This window comes from Furipterus horrens, unplaced genomic scaffold, assembly GCF_987537825.1.
Source record: "Furipterus horrens unplaced genomic scaffold, mFurHor1.1.pri manual_scaffold_11, whole genome shotgun sequence".
Lineage (NCBI taxonomy): Eukaryota > Metazoa > Chordata > Mammalia > Chiroptera > Furipteridae > Furipterus > Furipterus horrens.
The window spans coordinates 7871868-7893907 of NW_028327181.1; the positions used below are offsets into that span (position 1 = coordinate 7871868).

General features: G+C 47.7%; 2 protein-coding genes across 9 annotated transcripts in view; one reads left to right on the forward strand and one right to left on the reverse strand.

Annotated features, from left to right (window-relative positions):
* Positions 1 to 600: 600 nt before the first annotated feature.
* On the reverse strand, positions 601 to 14254 carry SPRING1 (SREBF pathway regulator in golgi 1). The gene is made up of 5 exons (XM_090292201.1): positions 14110 to 14254; positions 6775 to 6931; positions 3556 to 3707; positions 3001 to 3114; positions 601 to 1122 (listed from the first exon to the last, which is right to left on the reverse strand). The coding sequence occupies exons 1-5, from the start codon at positions 14218 to 14220 to the stop codon at positions 1039 to 1041; spliced, it is 618 nt and encodes a 205-aa protein (XP_090148327.1). The 5' UTR covers positions 14221 to 14254; the 3' UTR covers positions 601 to 1038.
* A 284-nt stretch (positions 14255 to 14538) lies between these two features.
* Positions 14539 to 22040, forward strand: part of RNFT2 (ring finger protein, transmembrane 2) — a 56864-nt gene continuing 49362 nt past the window's right edge. For 2 of the 8 annotated variants that reach the window (XR_016513948.1, XM_090290885.1), the window contains exons 1-3: positions 14542 to 14852; positions 16871 to 16929; positions 20287 to 20765. Coding sequence is in view for 7 of the 8 variants with exons in the window: in XM_090290885.1 (XP_090147011.1) it covers positions 14739 to 14852; positions 16871 to 16929; positions 20287 to 20765 (652 nt within the window). In the remaining variant the exon portion in view is untranslated. Of the gene's footprint in view, positions 14853 to 16257; positions 16381 to 16870; positions 16930 to 20286; positions 20766 to 22040 lie in introns of all 8 variants that reach the window. The other 6 variants (XM_090290882.1, XM_090290886.1, XM_090290883.1 and 3 more) reach the window with 6 other exon arrangements.

Genomic DNA, 22040 nt, shown 5'->3' on the forward strand with positions numbered 1-22040 from the left:
TAGCTCCTTGCTAGAAATTTGGATTTTCTTCTTCTTCTCCTCCTCAAGTCACAGGGAAACTGAACGTCTGTACCTGTTACAGCTCCTGAAGCTGAAAGCAGTAAAGGATGACCGCTTATTGCCAGTTGCTAGATGCACCTCCACAGAGGAATCGCCTTCCCACAGGTTTCCATGACAGGGGAGGAGCGGAGGCTGCCGGTGACTTCCCTGAGGCTTACACTGGACCACGGCTGAGTAGACCAGCCACTTCACAGGACACGAGAACAAAACCCTCCAGAACGAGTCAGAATCTCAGGTTACAATGATGCTCTCGCATAGGCATGTAAGTACCCCAAACACCCCTAGGAAAAGTATCTGAGAGCACTTAGTGCCAGCTGCTAGAAACTCGGCACCAGATTGGGAAGGAACAGTATTCTTGAGATTTCAGACAGTTTTAGATGCCAGCACAATGTGCTCAGGGCCCGTTCCTGAGGATGCTGTTAGAACAAAACCAAAATAACTGCCTTGAGAGAACATGCGTGTTCTAAGAGGCCAAACATTTCATCTGGGTGAAGGGATGGTTTAACTCATGAAACTCCAGAACGCAAGAAAATAACAACAAAAACATCCTTGAATATATTCAACAATCAAGGCAAAGCTTTTTCCCATATAAAACATTATAATTCTCCCACTACTCCAAAGAAATACAATAAATAACTTTACAGTGAAGGGCCCCGAGGAGCACCATGAGTGACCACAGGTCCCCGAGCCGCTGCAGCGGTGGAGGCATCCAAAGCGCCAGCCCCTCCACAAGGTCGCCTGCAGTTCTGTCTTTCTCAGATGTGACCCGCTGGTGTTTCCAAGCTGCTTTACAGATCAGTCCCCTCTGGTAAAGCCCGGTGGGGAGTGAGCCAAGGAACACAACCCAAGATGTGGTCAAAGCCAAGGTTTCCGCACGACGACGACTCCCTCTTCTTCCAAGGGACTAGTGACCGCTGACGCCTGGCTTCAGGCTGCAAGTGCTTCAGTCACGTGCGCTCGGAAAGTCTTCCATGCTGGTCACGCAGGGAAGAGCTCGGGAGGGCTCTCTCCGTAGCAGTACTTGGCTATGGGATCCCTATAGGTGTTCTCGTGCTGCACGCTCTGTTGGCAAGGGGGAAGAGAAGAGCTCCGTGAGCGAGAGCAGCCTCACACACCCCCTTGCGGGGCTGCAAAAGAAAGTCAAAGCGGGACTGCTGTCAGACACTCCCGCAGGAGCCTGGCCGAGTCCGTCTCCAAATGTCACTACAAGGCTCCAAGGCACTTTCTGGAACAAAGGCGAATGCTCAATGCAGAATGCCAATGAAGAGCATGAAAATGGACATAACATCATTGCAACATTGTTTCTTTTTATGTACACCAGTGAGTTTTTTAACAACCCTGCTGTGACACGGGCAACTCAAGACAACTATTTTTTCCTCAAATTATTTTATGTTAGATTAAGATCCAACGGGTGTTTTGCAACCGACCATGTGCTTCAGAAAAATTCAGTCACTGGTACTGAACCCTGCAGACACAGAGGAGATACACTTCCAATCGCTTTCATAAAGTTTTATGTACCTCTAGGTTTGGCACGTAAGCCAAATCCCACAATACCAGACAAGCCTCATTTGGCTAAGCAAATGGGAAGTGTGATTTAGAACAATCATCCCAATGGCTAATTTTTCAGCAATTTGTTTTCATACAGGCAACTTGAGTTTTTGGCTAGTGTACAGTTCATTAATTAGCCCAAGACCAATACTAAACATCTATGTTGTAAGTATTAATCCAATTTACAGAGGTATAGCCAAAAGCTTCTCTTTCTTGCAATACTGCTATCAAAACAAATTGGTAACTGGGAACTCTGTCTTCACAATAAAAAGACTAAGTCAGAAAGCTTAGCATCTTCACTCAGAGGTGGAAGTAACTCCTGAATTTTATCAGTTAAGGAAAGAAAATATTTCGCCTTTTTTGGCTTTCCTCAGAATGAGAGAGAATCTGAATCAAAATGAGTCATGTGTTCAGCTTTCCTCCACATTTCCTTTAAGGCCCATTCAAGTGGAAAGCTCTTCCAACAAAACAGGCCCATCAGGAATTTCTTCATGTTTTCAAATGCTCATTATAATCCCTGAAACATTTACCCAATGATGCTGAATGCTCTAAGAGCAGAGCAGAGACATGAAAAGCGGCGTAAAATCAAAAGGTGGACTACAGAAATCTGGCAAAGAAAACAGGGTTCCAGAAAATGACAAATGAGTCAGCTGTCTCAGACTAAGCCAGTACAATCTTGGAGACACCATGAATAGAAGCCAGAAGTGTGCTTGTATAACAAACACGTCTGGTGATTTTACAAAGACAGCCCCCACAATTGCCCAACCGCAGAAGCAGAGAGCCGAGGACCCAGAGTGATGGAGAGCAAAACTTGCAAACGCTTTCAGCAGCAGGTGCAATGTTTAGTGCCCAAAGAGCAGGGCATTAAATGACAGCATGCTAATAAGTATTGGGAGCTTGACAACCTACGCATTTACTCATGTATTTTTTAAACACCACCTGCCCCACCCCCCTGAATCCTAAAATAAACCGTAACTGTCCCAGAACAAATTACTACTTACTGTCAATGAGTGGTTGCTGGAAAGCCTCAGTCAAATTTCAGTCAAAGACCAAAAAACTTCTCTCAGAAACTAGACATTTGGATTCCACCCAGAAGTAAGAATAATTTCACGCTCCCACTCAAAGTGTAGATGTGCCAATCAGACATGGGAGATGCAAGTTGATTATATCTTGATTTAATATAAATATTTTACTTCTCTAACTTGTACAGATCTCATGTTGACATTCTAAACACTATCATTCTATCAAACAAAGCTTCATTTGAATCTCTTCGCCATTATCATCCATATCATCTGCTACATCATAATCGTATATCCATTATCATAATTTGTTTTCTTCTAGCCCTTACTCCCACCAGCCCAGCCTCCAACTAGAAACATCAGAGCTTCTGACCTGGGATGAGGTCCTGCATTTAGCCAAACACAACTCAAAGTGATCTTCAACTGCCATGAAGAGGTTCTGGAAGGCCACAGCTGCCCGGTTGAGGAAACGCTCCAGGAGAAGTTGCTATGGAAACAAAAGTTAGTACCTGTAATAAATTCCAGACTCAGCAGCACAAGGTAACCTTGACTATTTGTCCTAAACTAAGAGACTGCAGAAGCAGGGGTAGGGGTGGAGGTAAGAGGGAGACAGCCAGCACAAATGGGCAAGAGCACTGGTATCTTATTCATTAGATATCTGATTAGCAACACAATGGCCCATTTTGCAAAAGAACCATTCAAGTAACTGGGAACTGCCTCCTTCCTTGTAGACAAAGGCTGCTTCACAAAAGTTATTTCTGACACCTACAAAGTTCCTTTTTAGTTCTATTTTCTTTTTTTTTTTAAGATTTTATTTATTTATTTATTTTTAGAGAGAGGGGAAAGGAGGGAGAGAAACAGTTCTATTTTCATAAAATAGAGGCAGAGAGACAAGGGCAGACGTGGAACCAGGGGCAGCTCTCCGTACCTTGTTGGGCTGCAGGCAGCAGGAAACGCAGTGCTCATAAGCGTTGCAGCAGCCGTTGGACAAGCAGCCGTCACAGCAGTACTGCTTGGTGCCCGGGACATTGACGTTACAGCAGCCGTTCCCCAACAAGTCCTTCCTTTCACAAACGTACCCTGCAAGTCAGAGACTGCCCTAAGCATAAAACTAGGGATGATCTGGATGCAGCGATGGACACACTGCGTGCAAAGAGACAGAATCTGGAGTCCAGAGCATTCTAAGCACCAAAGAGGTAGAATCAGACACTACGGGGGTGAAAACCCATGTGCAGTCTTTAAAAAAAACACAAACCCCCATATTGTAAGTAGGCTCCATATCCTCATCTACCCAAAGTGGCCTAATAAGTCTGCTGTCGTGTATTTGATTTAATCACCATATCAAGTCACGCCTATGTTTTCCTGTTTTAACCTAGGTAAGCCATTTTTTCATCTATGCCTAAAGAAAAACATCATTTTTTCAAACAAAAAATCTGAAAATAGGAAAAACGAATGCATTAATTTCCGAAAGTGAGATCTTTCTAGATTTAAAAACGAACAAACAAAACCCACCCGCTCCCTTTGCAAGTATTTTCCAAATGCTTTCCATTTATTTAGTAGTTTGGGAGGATTTTTAAAAATAGAAGGAGTCACCCTTCACCTTTATAAACTGATTTAGGCTATTTTTAACTATACACGCCAAGTATTCAATTATCGCTCAGCATCAGGGAAAGGGAGGCCTCGAATACCCAAGAAAGAAAAATCCTCCAAACTCCCTCCACTCCTCATAAATCCCATCATCTATTTACACACATTTCCTTCAACCCAGCCAATCCATGGCTCAACTTGAGCTGCTAAACAGCCATTTATTTACCTCCTTGTGGGAGTGGGAAAGAAAAACGTGAGAAGTGCACGAGGGACACCACTGGCCCTTGGGAAACTCCCAGGTGCACACACGCGCTCACAGGTGCATGCCTGGGCCCACAGGTGCAGAGCAGCTGTTCCTAGATCATTCCATTCCAAATACCCCAGCTTCTTAATCCTCAGAGAATGAGACTTGCTGAAGTATAAGGTTGTTTTCAGAAACCACTCTGGAAAACAAAGTCTGTGCAAACACAGGAGGCAGCAGAACAACAATGGAAGAGACTAGAAGAGCCCCCACTTACATTTGGAAAACTAGGGCTTACCAGGGAACTGGTGCTTTATGTTACTTTGTGCCATTCTGTTTTCTAAATTAAGGGGATGACTCTAATGCCATCGCAAATGTTTCTGAGATTCTTCCTAACTAGTCTTACTCATTTTCTTCATAGCAATTATAAATAAACAAACTGTCTGGCGTAGCTCGTAAACGGAAAGTCCGCGGGTTCCATTTCCAGTCAGAGCACATGCCTAGGTTGCGTGTTAGGTCCCCAGTCAGGGTGTGTATCAGAGGCAACCAATCGATGCTTCTCTCCCTCTCTTCCCCTCTCTCTAAAATCAATAAGCATGTCCTCGGGTGAGGATAATTAAAAAAAAATCCAAGTAAGCCAACATGTTTCTCGAAATTCTGCCATGAATGATAAATACACAGCAATCTCATCATTTCCGTGTCGGGAAGATGTAAAATATAATGTGACCTAAACTCCACTTGTTGAAATGATCTTTCTTCCCCACATTCTCAGTATCAGCATCACAGGCCTTCTTTTTCTCCCCAGTGCTAACTGCCAGGAGCCTTGAAATCACACGTCTTTCTAATTTCTGGTGAAAGAAAGAGCATCAAGATTGCACCTTTTGCATCATAAATCTAAACAGGCAAACATCATTTCCAACAAGGAATCATGTAGGATCGTAAGCACAGAATGTGTTGCTGTTGACTGAGAAATTAACTTCTAACCTTTGAAAAGCCTGAAATTCTAATTGGTTATCTTATTTAATAATGTATAACCCTGGCAATATTCACAGTGACATCTGCTTCCTAAAAGGCATAAATTCTGGCAAATTTTCTTTATTAAATTGCTTCTCCCTTCTCCCATATTCATGAAGGTAAAATATAATATATGGCTCTTGAATTTTTAATTGATTCTTGCAACTTTTTACTTAAGAAGTCTGAGTCTGAGTCTCGTGCAAATTAATCAGAAGAAAATTATTCTTTGGCTAGCTACAAAATGACAAATCGTCATTCATACCATAATATTAAATATTAAAGTCAAGGCATAGATTTCATGTTTTCTCACTATGACTGTCACACAAACAAAACAGTCCAAAAGAAAAAAGAGCACTGGACTCCAAATTCAGTCCTAGTCCTAGTCCCACGTCTGCACACTGACTAGCTGTGTCAGCTTACGAAGTACCTTCTCTTTGTCAAACTTTATCTTGTTAAAAAAAATACAGGTTATTTGCAATGTTATTTGCTTTTTCCTTAATTTCCTTCATCTCCTGGTGCCTATGTCTTCGCCTACAAAGTGGCAATACCTCTGCAAGTATTACAGCCATACCTCAGTCTCACAGGACTGTTGCAGAACCAAGTGAGATATCCAAGGAGCGCTTCAGGCCAGCGCCGAGCACGTAGTACGAGCTCAGCTGAGGCAGGCTGAGGATTGGCGGAGTCTCTCTTAGGGAAGACTGGGCCAGTCTTAAAGTGGTAAGAACTTTAGCAGTTGTCTAATCCAACGACCTCACCAGCACAGGAATTACCTTTCTAAAGAAAGCGAGAAAACTAGGAGAAAGAACCAAAACAGACTAATGTTTTAACTGTAAGAGTAACACATTTTTAATGTGTTTATAATTCACTTGAGATTGTCCAGTCAGTCAGTCATCAATCAGTGCATTCTCTGGGTGCCAACACTACGTGAAGATTATTCCCATCATCAAGGAGGAAAACTGAGCTCCTATGCTTTAAGCTGACCAAGATGAGAAGACTGGCTAGCGAGCTGTAAAGAGATCTAAAGAGATCGGCAGGAAGGAGCCTAGGGGCTGATGCATGATGAAATGCTAAAACTCTAGGTTTCCGGTACAAGAGCTTCAGAGTTAGAATGATCAAACCAAGCTTCTCTGATGTTGAGGGGAACCTTGAACAATGAGTTAGGTATGAAAGACAAAGAAGATGTGAGGAATGTTGGAAATGAGCAAGAAGGGAAAAGGCATTGTATAAAACCCCTATTTAAAACCCTGTGAACGGTCACCGCAGAGCACCTCAGTGACTGCAGGAGGAGGAGGAAGCCAGCCCTACCTAGTTCATCTGTGATGAGGTGCTTCCCTTGAATGGAGTTGCGGCACTGGTTGCTGGGCCGACTGCTATTGCCCAAATTAAATTGCACTTTCCACAGAATGGGCTGGTCTTGGTCTTGAACCTGGAGGAGATTCCGATCTCTCACCGCCCTCTCCTCCTACAAAGAAACCATAAATGAGAAGGTTAAAGTATTGTTTCTTGCATTTTCACCAATTTTTTCATAGAAACTATAGCAACAGGAACCTGCACTCCCCTGGTATGCACAAAATCTGAGCCCAAGTCAGAAATCAAATGCAGAAAAATAGGAAAAAGTAATAAACTAGGGCTGTGCTTCATAACTGAAGTATTTACACGAATGCCCCTGGATTACGTGCACATTATTGTACATAAAAGTATCAATTTTGTGAAAAAATTTGGAGGAAAAAAGTTTTTAACATTTTTCTTTCTGATGGCAAATCAGTTAAATATATATTTTTACATTAAAACAAATATATTTTGGAATAGAATGTAAAATAGAAGAAACGTCAAAGAAATTTCACAGCTATCATTTCACACAATACCCAGACACACCTAGAGCACAAGGTCACTTTCATTTGCAGTTGTAAGTACGTCGGTGGAGCATTTATGGGAATACTGAATTAGGAGGTAGATTGGGGGCAGGAAGAAGCATGTCAATCTGTAATACTGAGTGTATTAATCCTTACAATATACCTTTCTTTACAAAAGACATCCTTGCCGGCCAGCCCTTTACCTAGATATACAAAGTGAAGAGTTGCTCTAGAAACAAGAGTTTAGACCTTTTCCACTAGCCTTCAAGCTGTGGCCGAGCTTTCAGACTTGCCCTTCCGACACTGCACCATTAAAGAAACTAAGAGGAAGGTGCCTGAGTGCCAGACGACAAGCCAGGCATGAGACAGAGGAGCCACCTTTAGAATTCTTACAAGATTCTTCTCCTGAGGGCTTTTCATGTACTTTAAACAGTCTACCATTTTAATAGAGTTCTGCGGCTTTTGCCATTTAAGAATGTTATTAACCAATGTTACCTCAATTAATTTAATTTAAAAATTAATTTAATCAGTCAAGTGTCACTAAGCAAATGGAACTAACCTTGAAAGGTTATATACTTGAAAACAATGGAAAGGATCTTAATAGTTACCAAGATTTCTTTAGGACAGTTATTAATATTTAAAATATAACCACATATATTTTGGCCCAGCAACCACATTTCTGAGGCCTATCCTATGGCAAGTACCCATGTATAAGGATGCACCAGGATGTTCACTACAGTATTGTTTATATGGCAGAAAAAACCTGGAACCCAATAACAGAAAAATGAGTAAATACTGGTATTGCTGAGGCTATTAACCAAAAAACCTGGGTATGACTGATATGTATCTAGAGTAGTAGTTTTTAAACCTGACTTTCACTTTAAATTATGGAGGGACCTTAAAATAAATTCTGATTCCTGAGTCCAACTCCAGACTGATTAACAGTCTCTCTGGATGGGTCCTGGAAATCAGTATTTTTAAAAGCAGTGAGATGACGTAATATACAGATAGGGTTGGAGACCACTGGATGTGCATGGTGTATTATTAAGTAAAAAAAAGCAAGTTGCAAAATAATGTGCATATTATATTATATTCTAATATACATATACAGATTTGTTAGAGCTAAAATAAAGGTATGGAAAGGTATACTACAGGCTATTAACATGGAAGAGAATAAGTGATTATTAACAGCTTTTATCATCTCTGGAATATTTTCATTTTTAATTTACAATAAAATAAAAACATGATTATCATTAAAAATAGGAGACACTAAATAAGGGAAACAAGAATGCTGTACTATCCTTGAAACTTTTCTGTAAATCTGTAATTATTCCAAAATAAGAAGTTTATTCTAAAAAAACACAATTACCAAAATTAAACAAAAATTGCCCACGATTTCATCACTTAAACAAAGCTGTATCTATTTTTGCATATTAACTTCTAAGCTTTGATCCTGGCATTTATACTTATAAATGAGGATGCTTTGCATTTAGCGCTCTTGACACTAATTAGATGGTAAACCATTTGAGCACCTACATTATCTTAAGAATCACATTTTTAAGGCTATTTAATAATCCATCATGTTGATGTGCCGTAATTTAGTAAACACATCCTCTACAGATCAAGATTTAGCCCATTCCAGACTTTTATCATAAATAGCACTGCGATAAAAATGTAGTTGTTCATTTTAAGTAATTTGTAGTAGTAATTATTAGTAGGAGTCTATTCCATACAGTGTCAAATAACTTCCCCAAAGTTATAGATACCATCTGTAATATTACCAGCATTTACATAACAATGTTTACAATTCTACCACCACCACCCCAAGACTGGATTTTGTCCTTTAATTTACTAAGTGTAAAACAATCCTTCAAGGTGGCTTTCATTTCTGTCCTGCCCCTCCCTTCTGCCTCTTTTAAAAGAAAAGAACTGGCATCAGCAGGAACGGGATGGGTTATACAAAACAACATCTGTATTCCTCCGCTGGTGCAAGAAGAGGAGCTAAGTGCAGAGGCCTTGGGGATATGGGGCAAATCTCTTAGGTGCATACTGCTTAACTACCTGTAAATTCATACTCCTCTGCTCTGCTGGGACCTATCAGTTAACTGCATAATCGAGCTATGTGCAAACGAAACTGAGCGTCAAATGCTACCCTAGATAAATTAACAGCCATAAAGACTGTTAAGAGGCTGGTCAAAGTACAGTAAACTGGATCTTACAAGGTTAAAAGTGCTCTTAACATTACTCTCAAACTATCCTGTTTTTCTTCCTGGGGAAAAGAAAAAAACAAGAGTTCACGGACAAGTGCATCCCAGGAGGACCTCTTCCACATAACTACATTTCTGGTAAACAGGAAGGCAATTCTCCCAGCACTTGAAATTGTTTTCAAACATGAATATTCAAGACCTTGCCAAAAGGACTGGATAAGAGCTGTACAATCAAAAAAGACTGTACAAGAGACTGTGTGAGACGGCAAATGTTAACGAATGAGTACGTGCTCATTTGTGTGAAAGTTCTGTCTTGCAGAGGGTGTGGTGACGGAGCACTGAGGGGATTCCTTTATTGGACAGGTAGTTTTAAATGCTTCCCATACTGTTCCACCTACCCTACCCTACTGGGTTGTCTCGATTTTAAGCTTTTATCTATCTATCTATCTATCTATCTATCTATATTTTTTTCATTCAAGATTCATTCAGAGTTATCAAGACCTTATAACACATTAAAGAAATAGAGACAAAGGTAGCCCAGTTCTCTATTCTCAAAGTCTCCTGCAGTTGAGAGAGGTATCAGAAATCATTGGAATCAACCATGACAGATGTCCGCAAGGGCTCAAATGGGGTACAAAGAAAAGAGAGGGAACAAAAAGGAACACACACACACACACACGAACTTTCTTCATAAACTGCAAGGAACTACAGAAATGTTTTTATTGCTAATGTATGTTACTTGACCTCTGATTTTAAAGGGGGTATATTAATTAACTGTTCTAATTTTCATGGGTTATCATAGGGGTCAAATGAGATAAATGTCCTACGTAAGTACCAAAGCACGTAAACAGATGGCATTGTCATTGAAAAGATTTGCTTATGATTCACAAAAGAAATAAAGAGGATAAAGGGCCGGAGGTGCCCCAAATATCTAAAGTTTGAGGAATGACTAAATGTGACCAGATCATAGAAAATTTTAGTTATTAAAAACTGTACTTTTGGGTGAGAAAGAGAATCCACAGTTACACCAAAAAAAACAAAACAAAACTGTACTTACAAAGCACTTTTAAAGATAAAGATAATGCATACATGTGAAATGAAGAAACAGTATGCCCCAGTTATATATAAAAAATATGGAAAGTGAAGGAAGAAAATGTGCCCAAATATCATGAGGGAATCCCTCTGGTTGGTTAAGAGCACAGGTAATTTCCCTCCTCTGCCCTGTGCAGTACTATACAAGCTCCCTGGGAAGTACATGTACATTGGAGGCCAGTGAAAGACAAATCAGATTAGCAACTCTTATGGTTTATTCTACTTTACTTTAGCCCGTACCTAAATTGGCACCCATTTACACAGTTACTTACTTCAAAGCTGAAGACGTGAGTTTATGTCCAAGGAGTTCTGCCCCTGGCCCTGAGACGCTCAGGGACAGCGGCCCGGGAACAAGCCTGAGACCACTCACTTCGTCAAAGGACCGCTGAGGGCCCCCCGGACTCCAAGGCTGGGATTGCTGTACTCTCAGCTCACATGCCCACACTGGGCTGGGTCCACCTTGCCGCTCTGTCAGGCATCTTGTTTTGTTTGCTTTATATCACACGTCACTAACTGAAACACCTTGGCTTTTTTGGCAGAGCAGAGCGCCCCTCACCCTGTCTTACCACCCAGCAGCCAGGCCCTCGCACAGCTGGTGTTCACTGCACATCTGGGAAATGCATGTGCCCAAGTCACCTGGCACCACTCACCATTCCCACTCCTCTCCCCCAGTGGCATCCCCACCACCATGGCTGATTCCTCCTGCACACCCATCTCTACAAGTTAAACTATCCCCCATAGCATTAACATGAAAACCAAAACAAAAAAAACCAAACCAAAACAAAACAGGAACTCAAAGCAGTAGAGGATAATCAACGATTCTCCAGGCAAAAAGCACCACGCCTGGTCCATGGGCTCACGGTCTCACTGAAGCAGCTCGGGACCCTGAGGAGCTCTGAGCTCTTCCACAGCCTCTTCTCCATTAATCCTAACGCCCCCCCGCCCCCACTCCACCCCCATTCTACAGACGAAGAACCTGAGGTTGGCAGAACGAAGCAACCCGCCTCAAGGTCCCCAGCTGGTGCGGGGCGGGCCACCCACACCGCAGAGAGAGCAAAGCGGGAGCAGCGAAGGCCAACGCACGCGGGAGAAGGGAGGCCAAGGTCTGGGTCCCAGCGACCGTTTTATACAATTAAAGAGGACGGAGGACCCCCAAACTGTGGGTCTATAAGCGTTATGGCCGTTGATATTTATCATATCGAAAATTAAAACAAACTCTTAAAATAGGTGTTTTCAACACATTTCTTATTCATTTAACAATAACGATGAACCCATTCACACATCGACTGGTTTTTCCTGGGTGTGAAAAACAATATTTTTCAAAACCAAGAGAGAAATTACGTGAGAAGAGAAAATGCTTCTCCATGTCTGCACGTCCTTCCACCGTCTGGGTACGGGGAGACCGCTGGAACCCCGTGACCCCCTCGGGCTGCACCCCGTGAGACAAAGCGGCCTCACGCCCGCGGGCCGCCCACGGGAGGAGCGTGTCCGCGGCTGTTCCGGAGAATTCCGAGTAACCCCCTTTCCTACATCACGGCTCAGCAGGACAGCTTCTTAGGGGTTCACTGCAGGCGGTGCAACCACTTCAGAAAACAGCCTGGCGGTTCCTCAAGAAGTTCAACGGCAGGCCACCACGCGACCCCTCAATCCCAGCCCCGGGCCCAAGCCCACGCGAACTGCACACGCAGCTCCGGACCACGTCTCGTCCCCACGTCCAGGGCAGCGTGAACCCGCAACGGCCGAAAGTGGAAACCGCCCACGCGCCCACCGCGAGGAACGGAAAAACAGAATGCGGGGGTGCGGGCGGCAGTCTTACTCGGACATGAAGATGAAGGGTGGCATCTGCCACAGCGCGGGCGAACCCCGAAAACGCGGGCGTCTCAGTGGAAGAAGCCGGAGGCCGCTCGCACGGCACGCGCGGGGCAGAAAGCGGCAGCTCCCGTGTTTCCTGGTCTCGGCGCCCGTCCGGCTGCACGGGCGGCAGTCGCAGAGAAATCCTCGAGACGGAAGCCCTGCGCGCAGTTTCAGGGGCATCACAGTCACTGCCGCCGCCCCCAAGAAATACCAACACGGCCCTAAGTCCCAGGTCTCAAAGGAAAGAAGTTGTGATTTCTAAAAAGGAACATGGTGCCCGGGAGGACTTCGAGGGAGGCTGTGGGGAAGCCCGGGGGAGACGGCACCTGCTCAGGCCGCGACCCGTGAGCAGGGAGGTGCCGGCGGAGGGGAGGGGAAGGCACCCCAGCTGCGGGGGCGGCCTCGTGCGCCCCCACATCTGCGCCCGCGAAGCGCCTGGCGGGAGAGCGAGAGGAAACGGACAGGGCACCGGGGATGAGAGGTCCGGGGTTCGGGGCCCGGTCCCCGGCACAGCGGGAAGGGGCGCGTCTGCGGCCACGCGGCGGAAGAGCGCGACGGGGTCCCCAGCGGCCCGAGGCCGGCACCGCCCGCCTGGCGCGATGCGAGTCGCCGCGAGGACCCCAAGGGTCACGCCCAGGGCAGCGCCCGCCCGGACGGCCTGACCCATCGCCCCTCCCGCTGCGGGCGGAGAAAGGAAGCGGGGACCCGCGGGGGGCTGACACGAACGCAGCCCGACTCGGGTGGAAGCGGCGACGCTCAGCGGCGAGGACCCGATTCTGGAGGCAGGAGACGGCAGCGTCTGGGGTCCTCGGGGCAGGACGGGGCTGGAGCTGGGAGTTGGGGCGCGAGGAGCATACAGCGGCGGTTAAACGCGGCAGCGCGCGGCCCCCCCGCAACCCGCCAGGGGCCCCGCGGGAACAGTTACACCGGCATAAACGTCACCCGCACACCCACGGCGCGGGGGCGGCCCCGTCCCCGGCTCCCGCGCTGGCCCCGCTAACACCGGGGTGACCGCACCGTTCACGTCTGTTCTGCGCATGCACTTGACCCCCGCGCGTGAAAAGGGGGCCTCGCATAACTGGAACCCCCTGGGGTACGCGCCTCCGCTCACACGGCCGAAACTTAGCTACCGCCTCGCGTGGCCTTTCCCCCCAAAGCGCCCCGTCTCTTCTCCCATCATTTCTCACGTGGACGGGGAGGTGAGAACGTTCCACCCGAGTCATGCGCAGCGAGGGTGCCCCGTGGGCCTGCGCAGTCTCCCAGGTGGGCCCCGGAGCCCCCCGAATTCGGCGAAGCGCAGGCACGCAGCCCTCGGTGGTCCGGCCGGCTCGGCCGCTCCGAGTCCCGGGTTCCCGGCTGTCAGGCGCGGGAAGGGTCACCACCGCCGGCGTCAGGGCCCCCAGCCCCGGGTTCGAGCCCCGGCCGCTGGCCCTGCGCCGCCTTCTCACCCGGGCACCCAGGAGGCAGCAGGTCCCTCCGCCCGTCCGCAGTCCCCGGACAGGAATGCCCACCTCTCGGACACCGGGGCGGCGCGGCTGCAGAGGCAGCTCCCCCCGCCCGGGGAGGAAGCCGGGCGGCCGGCAGAGCTGCCCGCGGCGCTCGGAGCAAACGCGGGAGGGCGACCGGCCACTGACCTGCTTGAAGGTGCTGGTGAGGAAGTAGACGAGCGAGAGCCCGAAGACTAGGGCGAGCACCCACCTCTTCCTCAGGAACCGGCGCCACACCATGGCCGCGAGGTTCACCATACCGGCGCGGACGCGGGGGGCGGCGGCCGGGGCGCGGGCGGCATGGCCCCTACACGGCCGGCAACCCCATCCTCCACGCCGGGCGCCGGGCCCGCGGCCCTCAGCCCAGCCAGCTCTCGAAGGCCAGTCTGCGCCGCCCCACGTGACCACGCTCTACGTCCCGCCTCCACTCTCCTTGCGTCACCAGCCGGCCTCACTCGGCCTCGTTGCCATTGGTCCCTGTGGAGAGGCGGCTTTCTATTGGTTGAATTCCGGGAAGGAGGCGGGCAATCACGTGCGTGAGGCCAGAGAAACTGTCCCCGGATTTTAGCGCGGGTCCTGTCAACCCCAGAAAGAATCCTGAGAGGCCGGAAGCACTCGGAAGTCACGTGCTCCCCGGGCTGCAAGAGTGATTGGCTTGGAAGGACGCGAATGATGCCGCTGTGATTGCTGAATTGTCTGGGCAGGTAAAAAAGAGAACGCGGTTTCTTTTTTATCCCCGGGATGGTCCGTAAAGTCCTCCAGCCCTTGTGCGCCGAATGCTGGCTGCAGGAATGAAAAACGCTCGCGGCATTGTACCCAAAGTGCACCTGCCCTCTTCCGATGCAAGTGATGCAGGAGACGCTTTCTTGCATGCATTTCGCTGCAGTCAGGTAAAGGCCCGAAGACTCAAAACATAGCATGTATTGAAAAGTCTTGGTGTAATTCTTCAATGGGACGTAGTACGATGCATGGAGCAGAGGGTAAAAAGGCGTTTCACTGAGATGCATCCCACGTGTAAAAATTTATTACACGATTCAGTATTGAAATAATACTGTACGGCCTGCTCCCACCAGGGAATTTGGAACTCCTTTGAAAGCGGACATTGGAAATTAGAATCTTGGGCATTGCATTTAGAAGGCTGGGTCAGATTTGTGGATGGAAGCTTTGGGATACTATATTTTCTCCAAGGATCTACAGGTGATGGGTTATCTTGGGAGGAGCGCATTAAGCTGACATTGCAAGTTATGAAAGTTGAGAAATATTTACATAATGAGCCTGCCTTCATATATGAAGATGATGCTACTGACCCATTTCTTAGCTGATTTTCCAAAAGAAGAAGGAGGCTTACCTAGTCGGTTTTCTCTTTTAATTAGTGGCCCCAGGACACCAATGCCAACCCCTGAAAAAGGCTGGTCAGGTTTAGAGAGTCATTCAACGGCCAGTTATGGTGCCCTGAACTAAAATAGTCAGATAGCATATTCGGTTATACAAAAAATATTCAAGGTGTCTAAACCTATTCATGGGAAGTCTGCGACCTCTTTTTCTTCTCTTGGGTGAAAGGCCTGAGAGGGTGCAAGGAATGTAGGAAAGGTAACTGAGAGGCCCATGCATGTTTTACTCATTGAGTACATACCTGTTGAGTGCTACTGTGTGCCAGGCAGTGCTCTAAAAGCTGAGGAAGAAGGGCAGACTAGGCAGACAGGCTCCCTGCTCCTATGGCATTTACCTTCTTATAGGGGGCACATCACACAGGTAAATGCTATGAAGAAAGTTAAACAGGGTCAGGAGAGAGGAGAAGACCTCTGTGAGAAGGTGACATTTGACTGGAAGGAACTAGCCACAAGGAAACGCATTCCAGGGAGAAGGAGGAGCACGTTCAAAGGGCCTGAGGCAGGGACAGCTGGCGTGTTCCGGGAACAGAAAGGCTACTGTGGCTGGAGGAGAGGGTTAAAGGCGGGGTGGAGGGAAACGAGGTTGGAAACAGATGAGGTCAATCAGATAGAACCTGTAGGCCATGAACTGAAATTAGACTTTATTCTGATTAAAATGGCAAGCCACTGGGGGTTCTAAAACATGTGTTCTGTATCCCCCAATTAGGGCTCAGTTTGACAATAGGACAAAGTACACTGAAATCATGACCATTCTCAGGAGTCCTAAAGAGGAATCAGTGAGAGACTTACTAGAGGTTTGGAGCAGACAGAGTTGTATGCCTATAGCTACCCATGATGCCCCAAGACTTATTCTGAGGTCCAAGGTATCCATCGACTATTCATGTAAGTTTTCTGTTCCACCCAGGGTTTGGAGTCTCGTAAACTCCCCTGACCCGTGCATCCATCTGGAGAGGAAGAGGAGGGGGATGACCTCAGGGGTCATCAACATGGAGTTCTGAGGTCCATGTGGCTCCTCGCAGTGAACAAGGTGACGTGTCTCCCTGAGAATTCACATCTTCATTATCATTTTATTCAGTGTGAGCACTGATAAGAAGCTTTGGGTTCAGTCATTCCACCCCCTCCTATTTAACAGATGACGACTCGGGCCACAGAGAGGGTACTGATCTATCCAAAGTCACACAGCAAGTTAGGGGCAGCATCAGTCCAGAATCCATGTCTCCCACTGCCAGTCCACTGCTCGCTTCACCTCATCCATCATCTCTGCTGCTTTCTTCTCTCCCATGAGGTTTTCTTCCACGGTTAAGTCTCAACATCTTCATCTGTGAAATCGGGTGACAACCCTTGCCTCAGTAGGGTTGAATATTGAATGTCATAGCAGATGGACACAAGGTTTGGAAAATGTCAGAGAGCTCTAGGGATGTGAGACATAAGTAGCCCTTATTTATGGTTACCATGGCAACCTGACTGGCGGTGGAAATGTTGGGAGAATCTGGCTTATGTCATGTCTTGGCTTTCAGGTCTTAAGGAAAATGCAGAGACGCCACAGCAGTAACACGGATAACGTTCCACCTGAAAGGTAGGCATCTCTTTGTTTCCTTCCATCTGGGGGCTCTGGGCTTCAAGTGGTCAGGGATGAGAGCCCAAAACTGGACTGAATAATACCTGTCTCAGGGTTACTTGTTCGAGGAGCAGAGGAGACCTGACTGCAAACTGCTTTGCACAGCGATAGCATATACTACTTAATACATACCAGCTGGCTGTTGCTCCTGTGATGATTCTTAAAGTCTGTGTGGCAGGTGATGCACTTGACTCGTATCAATGATTGTACCCCTGAGATTTTAATTTATGGAGGTGACTGAGTGACAACATGGAGAGGCTAATGCCACCGAAGGAGCTTTATTACTTACGTTTCCCCAGAGAAAGGAGGCACGTCACACCATGTAGGACACGTGGGGAAGCACCAGGCATAGGCCACAGTTTTTATTGTGTTGTCCCCACAAATCAAGGCAGGGCAGGGGAAGCAGCTCAGCATTGTCTGCTTTGGGGAATGTCAGCAGGCGCTGGGCTGTAAGGGTGGTCCCTGATTGTCTGGTTCCTGGTTCTGGGTGCTTCAGGGCAGGAGAAATACTGGCTGGGTCTGTGAGTGTTAGGTCAAGGAGATGGCTGGGGATATGCACTTGGGGTGGCAAGGAAGATGTGAGCAATGGTGGCTGTTAGTTTGACCCTGTAAGTAGTGGCTGTCAAATAGACAAACACAGCATCTACGAAAACACAGTTAAAACATTCATGAGCTAGAATTTCTCTAGTGAAGCCCAAGAGAGAACACACCGTGGGACCTGTTCTCAGGTGGTGACAGTCTCCCAGCCCCAGACCTCCCATCGTGCAGGCACATACATCCCAGGGGCAGACAGCAAAGCTCGTCCTCGCTTGTATCCCTTTCCAGGTCCCTTGCAACCCCGAGGTTGGCTGCAAAATCAGAGTACCCCCCAGTCCCAGTGCTGGGACTCAGTGTTGCATCAAGCCTGCCTGTTTTGTGGGGAGGAGCTCTGGCCTTAAATCAGACGGCCCTTGGCCAAATCCCAGGTCAGCCACTTCCCACCTGTGATGCCTTTGGAAAGGGTTCACCCCTAGCCCTCAGCTTCTTCATTTACAAATGGCCAGTAAGGAAACTCAGGTTGCTTGTGGACGAGTGAATGAATATGAAAATGTGCAAACACAGCATCCCGATGATAAGTGCGCCTGTTGGAGCCTCTGAGGACAGAATTGCTGTCCACTCTCTAGTGAACCATGCGATCTTTAGGGGCAGAAAAAGAATGGTCACTGTGTGCTGCACACTTACTCTGGGCCACTGATGAGGTCAGAACTATTTTTATCACCATTTTTACAGATGAGGAAACTGAGGCTCAGAGAGCGGAAGTAAATGACCTAAAGTCACTCAGCCAGGAAGCAGCTAGACTGAGATCTGGACCTGAGTCCATTTGTTCCCCTCCCCCACTCCCCCCGCCAGCCCCAGCACATTTTGGCCTTCTGTCTGGGCAGATCCACTCCTCTGCTGGGCTGCCTCCCACTGTAGCCCTTAAGTGGTTAAGTTAGAAGCATAGCATCTGCCTCCCCAAGGAATATTCTTTCCCCTTTAGGCTGAAGTCTCCACTGGATGCTGAGGCCAGCTATAAAAAGCCCCTTGGTGGAGGGTGAGTCTTCCCTGATTGTACTGGAGGTCCCCTGGGCCCAGTGAACTGAGAGTGTTAGAGAGCTTATAGGGGCCAGAAAAACCTTCCAGGTCCTCGTGGGGCAGTGGGGGAGAGATCGTAGCCCCCATGTGGGCCAATGTGGGCACCTCCCAGGACTCCTTCTTTCTTAGCTTCTTAAAGTGCAGAGAAAGCTCCAGGCCTCTTGAGGATCATAGCCATGGTGTTGGTTGTTATCATTATTAAGATTATCTTTATTATTATGCCAAACCCTAGGGAGTAGGACCACACACTTCCCTGGATCTTGGAGGCGGCAGGGATGGGCCAGGTGATAGAGGAGTAGGTAGCCATCTTCAAGTTCCCTCTCTTGCAGTGGATTTGTGATAACTAGCCCCAAGGTCAAGTTTGGGAAGCCAGAGTAACAAACCCTGAAATTTCTCCACACTGGCATTCCCCTGCTGGGTTTCATAGGTGTTCTGTAAGGTGTTAATAGGATTTCCACAGAAAAAATCTTCCATGCTGACATAAGTTTGGGTAACACTAGGTTTCATTCTGAATTTAATTGAATTTTTCAATTGCAGGCCTTCTCAGAGCCTTTACTATTCATTCATTCTTTCAAACGCTATTTGTTGAGCATGTTCTATGTACATACCAGGTGCATTGTGCTGGGGCGGAGAGCTAGACAGTGGGGGCTAACAGTCATGATCTTTGACTTCATGTCACAGGGCCCAGTTTAAAGTGTTCTTCTCAGTGCTTCCTACAGATTAGAGTCAGCCGGGGGCTCTGAAGACATAAATGCTGGGCCCCACCCCTAAAGATTTTGGTTCAGTTGGTCAGCGCTGGGTCCCAGGCACATGTATGTTTCAGAAGCTCCCCTGAGTGATTGTAATGTGCAGCCAGGACTGCGAGCCGCAGGGAAGCAGTAAATGATGACTTGACGATCAGTCCTATTCAGCTGAGGTTAAGATGTAAAGAAAACTAGGAGTAAGGAGACTTACTGGGGGTAGAGCAGGCTCCACCAAGGAAAAGAGATTTCGGCTGAAATCTGAGGGATGAGCATAGGTACTGAGGTGGGATACGGGAAGGGTGACAGCCTGTGCCAAGGCCCCGCAGGGGGAAGCCTTGGGGAGTGAGGAAGGGGCGTGCGATGAGATTGGAGTTTGGGGGATAGATAATCCAGGGTGTCTGGCAAGTTTCTCTCTGATTCTCCTTTTCTTTATCTGTAAGATGAGAATGTTGTCCCTCCCGATCTGTAGGGTTTGTCTCAGACCTCAGGAAGGAGTTTAGAATGGGAAGCACTTTTAGCAGGACAGCAGGTGGGGGGCCTTCAATACAGAAGTTTCTTTTCTCACAGTCCTGGAGGCTGGAAGGCCGAGATCAAGGTGCTGGCCTTCTGGTTTCTTCCAAGGCCTATCTCCTTGGACTGTAGGTGGCTGTCTTCCCCCTGTGTCCTCACATCCTTTTCCCTCTGTGTGTGTCCCTCTTCTTATGACACCCGTCAGATTGGATTAGGGCCCGTCCTCCTGACCTCATTTTCATTTAGGCACGTCTGCAAAGACTCTGCCTCCCAGTACAGTCACACTCTGAGGTCCTGGGGGTCAGCACTTCAACACAGGAGTTTGTGGGGACATGCAGTTCAGCTTCCATACCATTATGGACACTGTTATCTGTCCCTCCGTCTGCACTGGGTGATTGTCTCTCCATCTGCCTGACTTAGTGAGGCGTTCTCTTCCTTTCCGGCCCAGAAACCGCAGCCAAGCGCACAGCTCTGAGGCAAGCGTGGATGAAGGGGGCGTCTTCGAGAGTCTGAAGGCAGACGCGGCCTCCCCACCAGCGCTCTTCTCCAGCCTCTCCGGCCTCCCGACAGGCAGCCTGCCCACCACCCCGTTCCCGTCCAGCCTGGTGCTGGGGGCCTCTGCCAGTGGAGGGGACGTGTTCATCCAGATGCCAGCGTCCAGGGAGGAAGGCGGGGGCCGGGGTGAGGGCGGCACCTACCACCACCGCCAGCCCCACCACCACTTTCACCACGGCGGCCACCGTGGGAGCTCGCTGCTGCAGCACGTGGGTGGGGACCACCGTGCGCACTCAGATGAGGGGGGCGATGAGCAGCCGGGCACTCCCGCCCCTGCGCTGTCCGAGCTGAAGGCCGTGGTCTGCTGGCTCCAGAAAGGGCTGCCCTTCATCCTGATTCTCCTGGCCAAACTGTGCTTCCAGCATAAGCTCGGTGAGTCCCAGGGACACAGGGACTTCAACTGCTGGGTAGGGGGCACTCCATCCCCAATGCCAGGGAAAGGCAGCAGAGACCCTCACCACGCAGAGTACTTAAGCGTAGGGGGTTCTGGCCCTGGCTGGTGGTGTTCGGTTGAAGCACCGTCCCGTAAACCAAAGGGTTGCGGGTTCAGTTCCCCATCAGGGCACATGCCTGGGTTGTGGATTTGGTCCCCTCTTGAGAGTGTGTGTAGGGGGTGGCCGATTGATGTTTCTTTCTCACTTCAGTGTTTCACTTTCTGTCCCTTGTCCTCTCTCTAAAGTCAGTAAGCATGTCCTCAGGTGAGGATAAAAAAAAAAAAAAAAAAAAAGTATGGGATTCTGAGTCAGACCTGGGTTCAAATTCTGACAGATTAGCTACGTGACTTCAGGCAAGTCACTACCCTCTCTGAGCCTGTTTCCTCATCTGTCCCATGCAGGTTGTGATAGAAGCTTCCTCAGCTGGTTTGGTTGGTGCGAAGAAGCAGAGTGTAGTAACTAAGAGTTCAGACGACTTAAGTCTGAACTCCGTCTCTGCCCCTTTCTAGCTGCGTGACACTGGATACAATATTTAACCTCTCTGTCCCTCACCCATAAAATGAGGATTCTTATAAGACATGCTTCATGAGATTGTAGTGAGGTTAAATGAATTAATATGTATGTGCAGAGCACTTAGGACCATGTTATACAAATGTAGATGATTATTTTCATTATATTCATTATTAATGCACATAAAATACATAATGTAGAACCTGGCACAGGGCTAGTGCTCAGTAAACGCTACATATTGTTAGTATTATTAGGAAGTAAGATAATGATTCATAAAGTGATTAGCCTAGAACCTCACATGCACTTAACATTCAAGAAGAGGTCTCTGGATCACTGTTCTTGTTATTGTTGTTACTTATTGTTAGCAGATCGTGGTGCTGCTGTTGTTTCAGCCCTTCAGTGGGAGTGATGGATGGTACAGATGATCTCATGGCCTCCTCCATCACATAGACAGCATCCGGAGGAGAGTAGGCCATTCTTTGTGTGTTATTTGCTCCTTTCTGGGGAATTTTAGCCGATTCACATCACCCCACCTTCCCTGTCAGGGTGCTACCGTGGCAGCCCCTCCCTTTCTATTCCTAGAAATGGAAACCTGTGTGTTTCCCTTTTGTGCAGAATTCCAGCAGACTCACAGCCTCAGTTTTAGTCTCAAGTATGCTTGTTTTCTGTTTCAGTTGGCAGGTTGGTTTATTTGTTTTGTAAT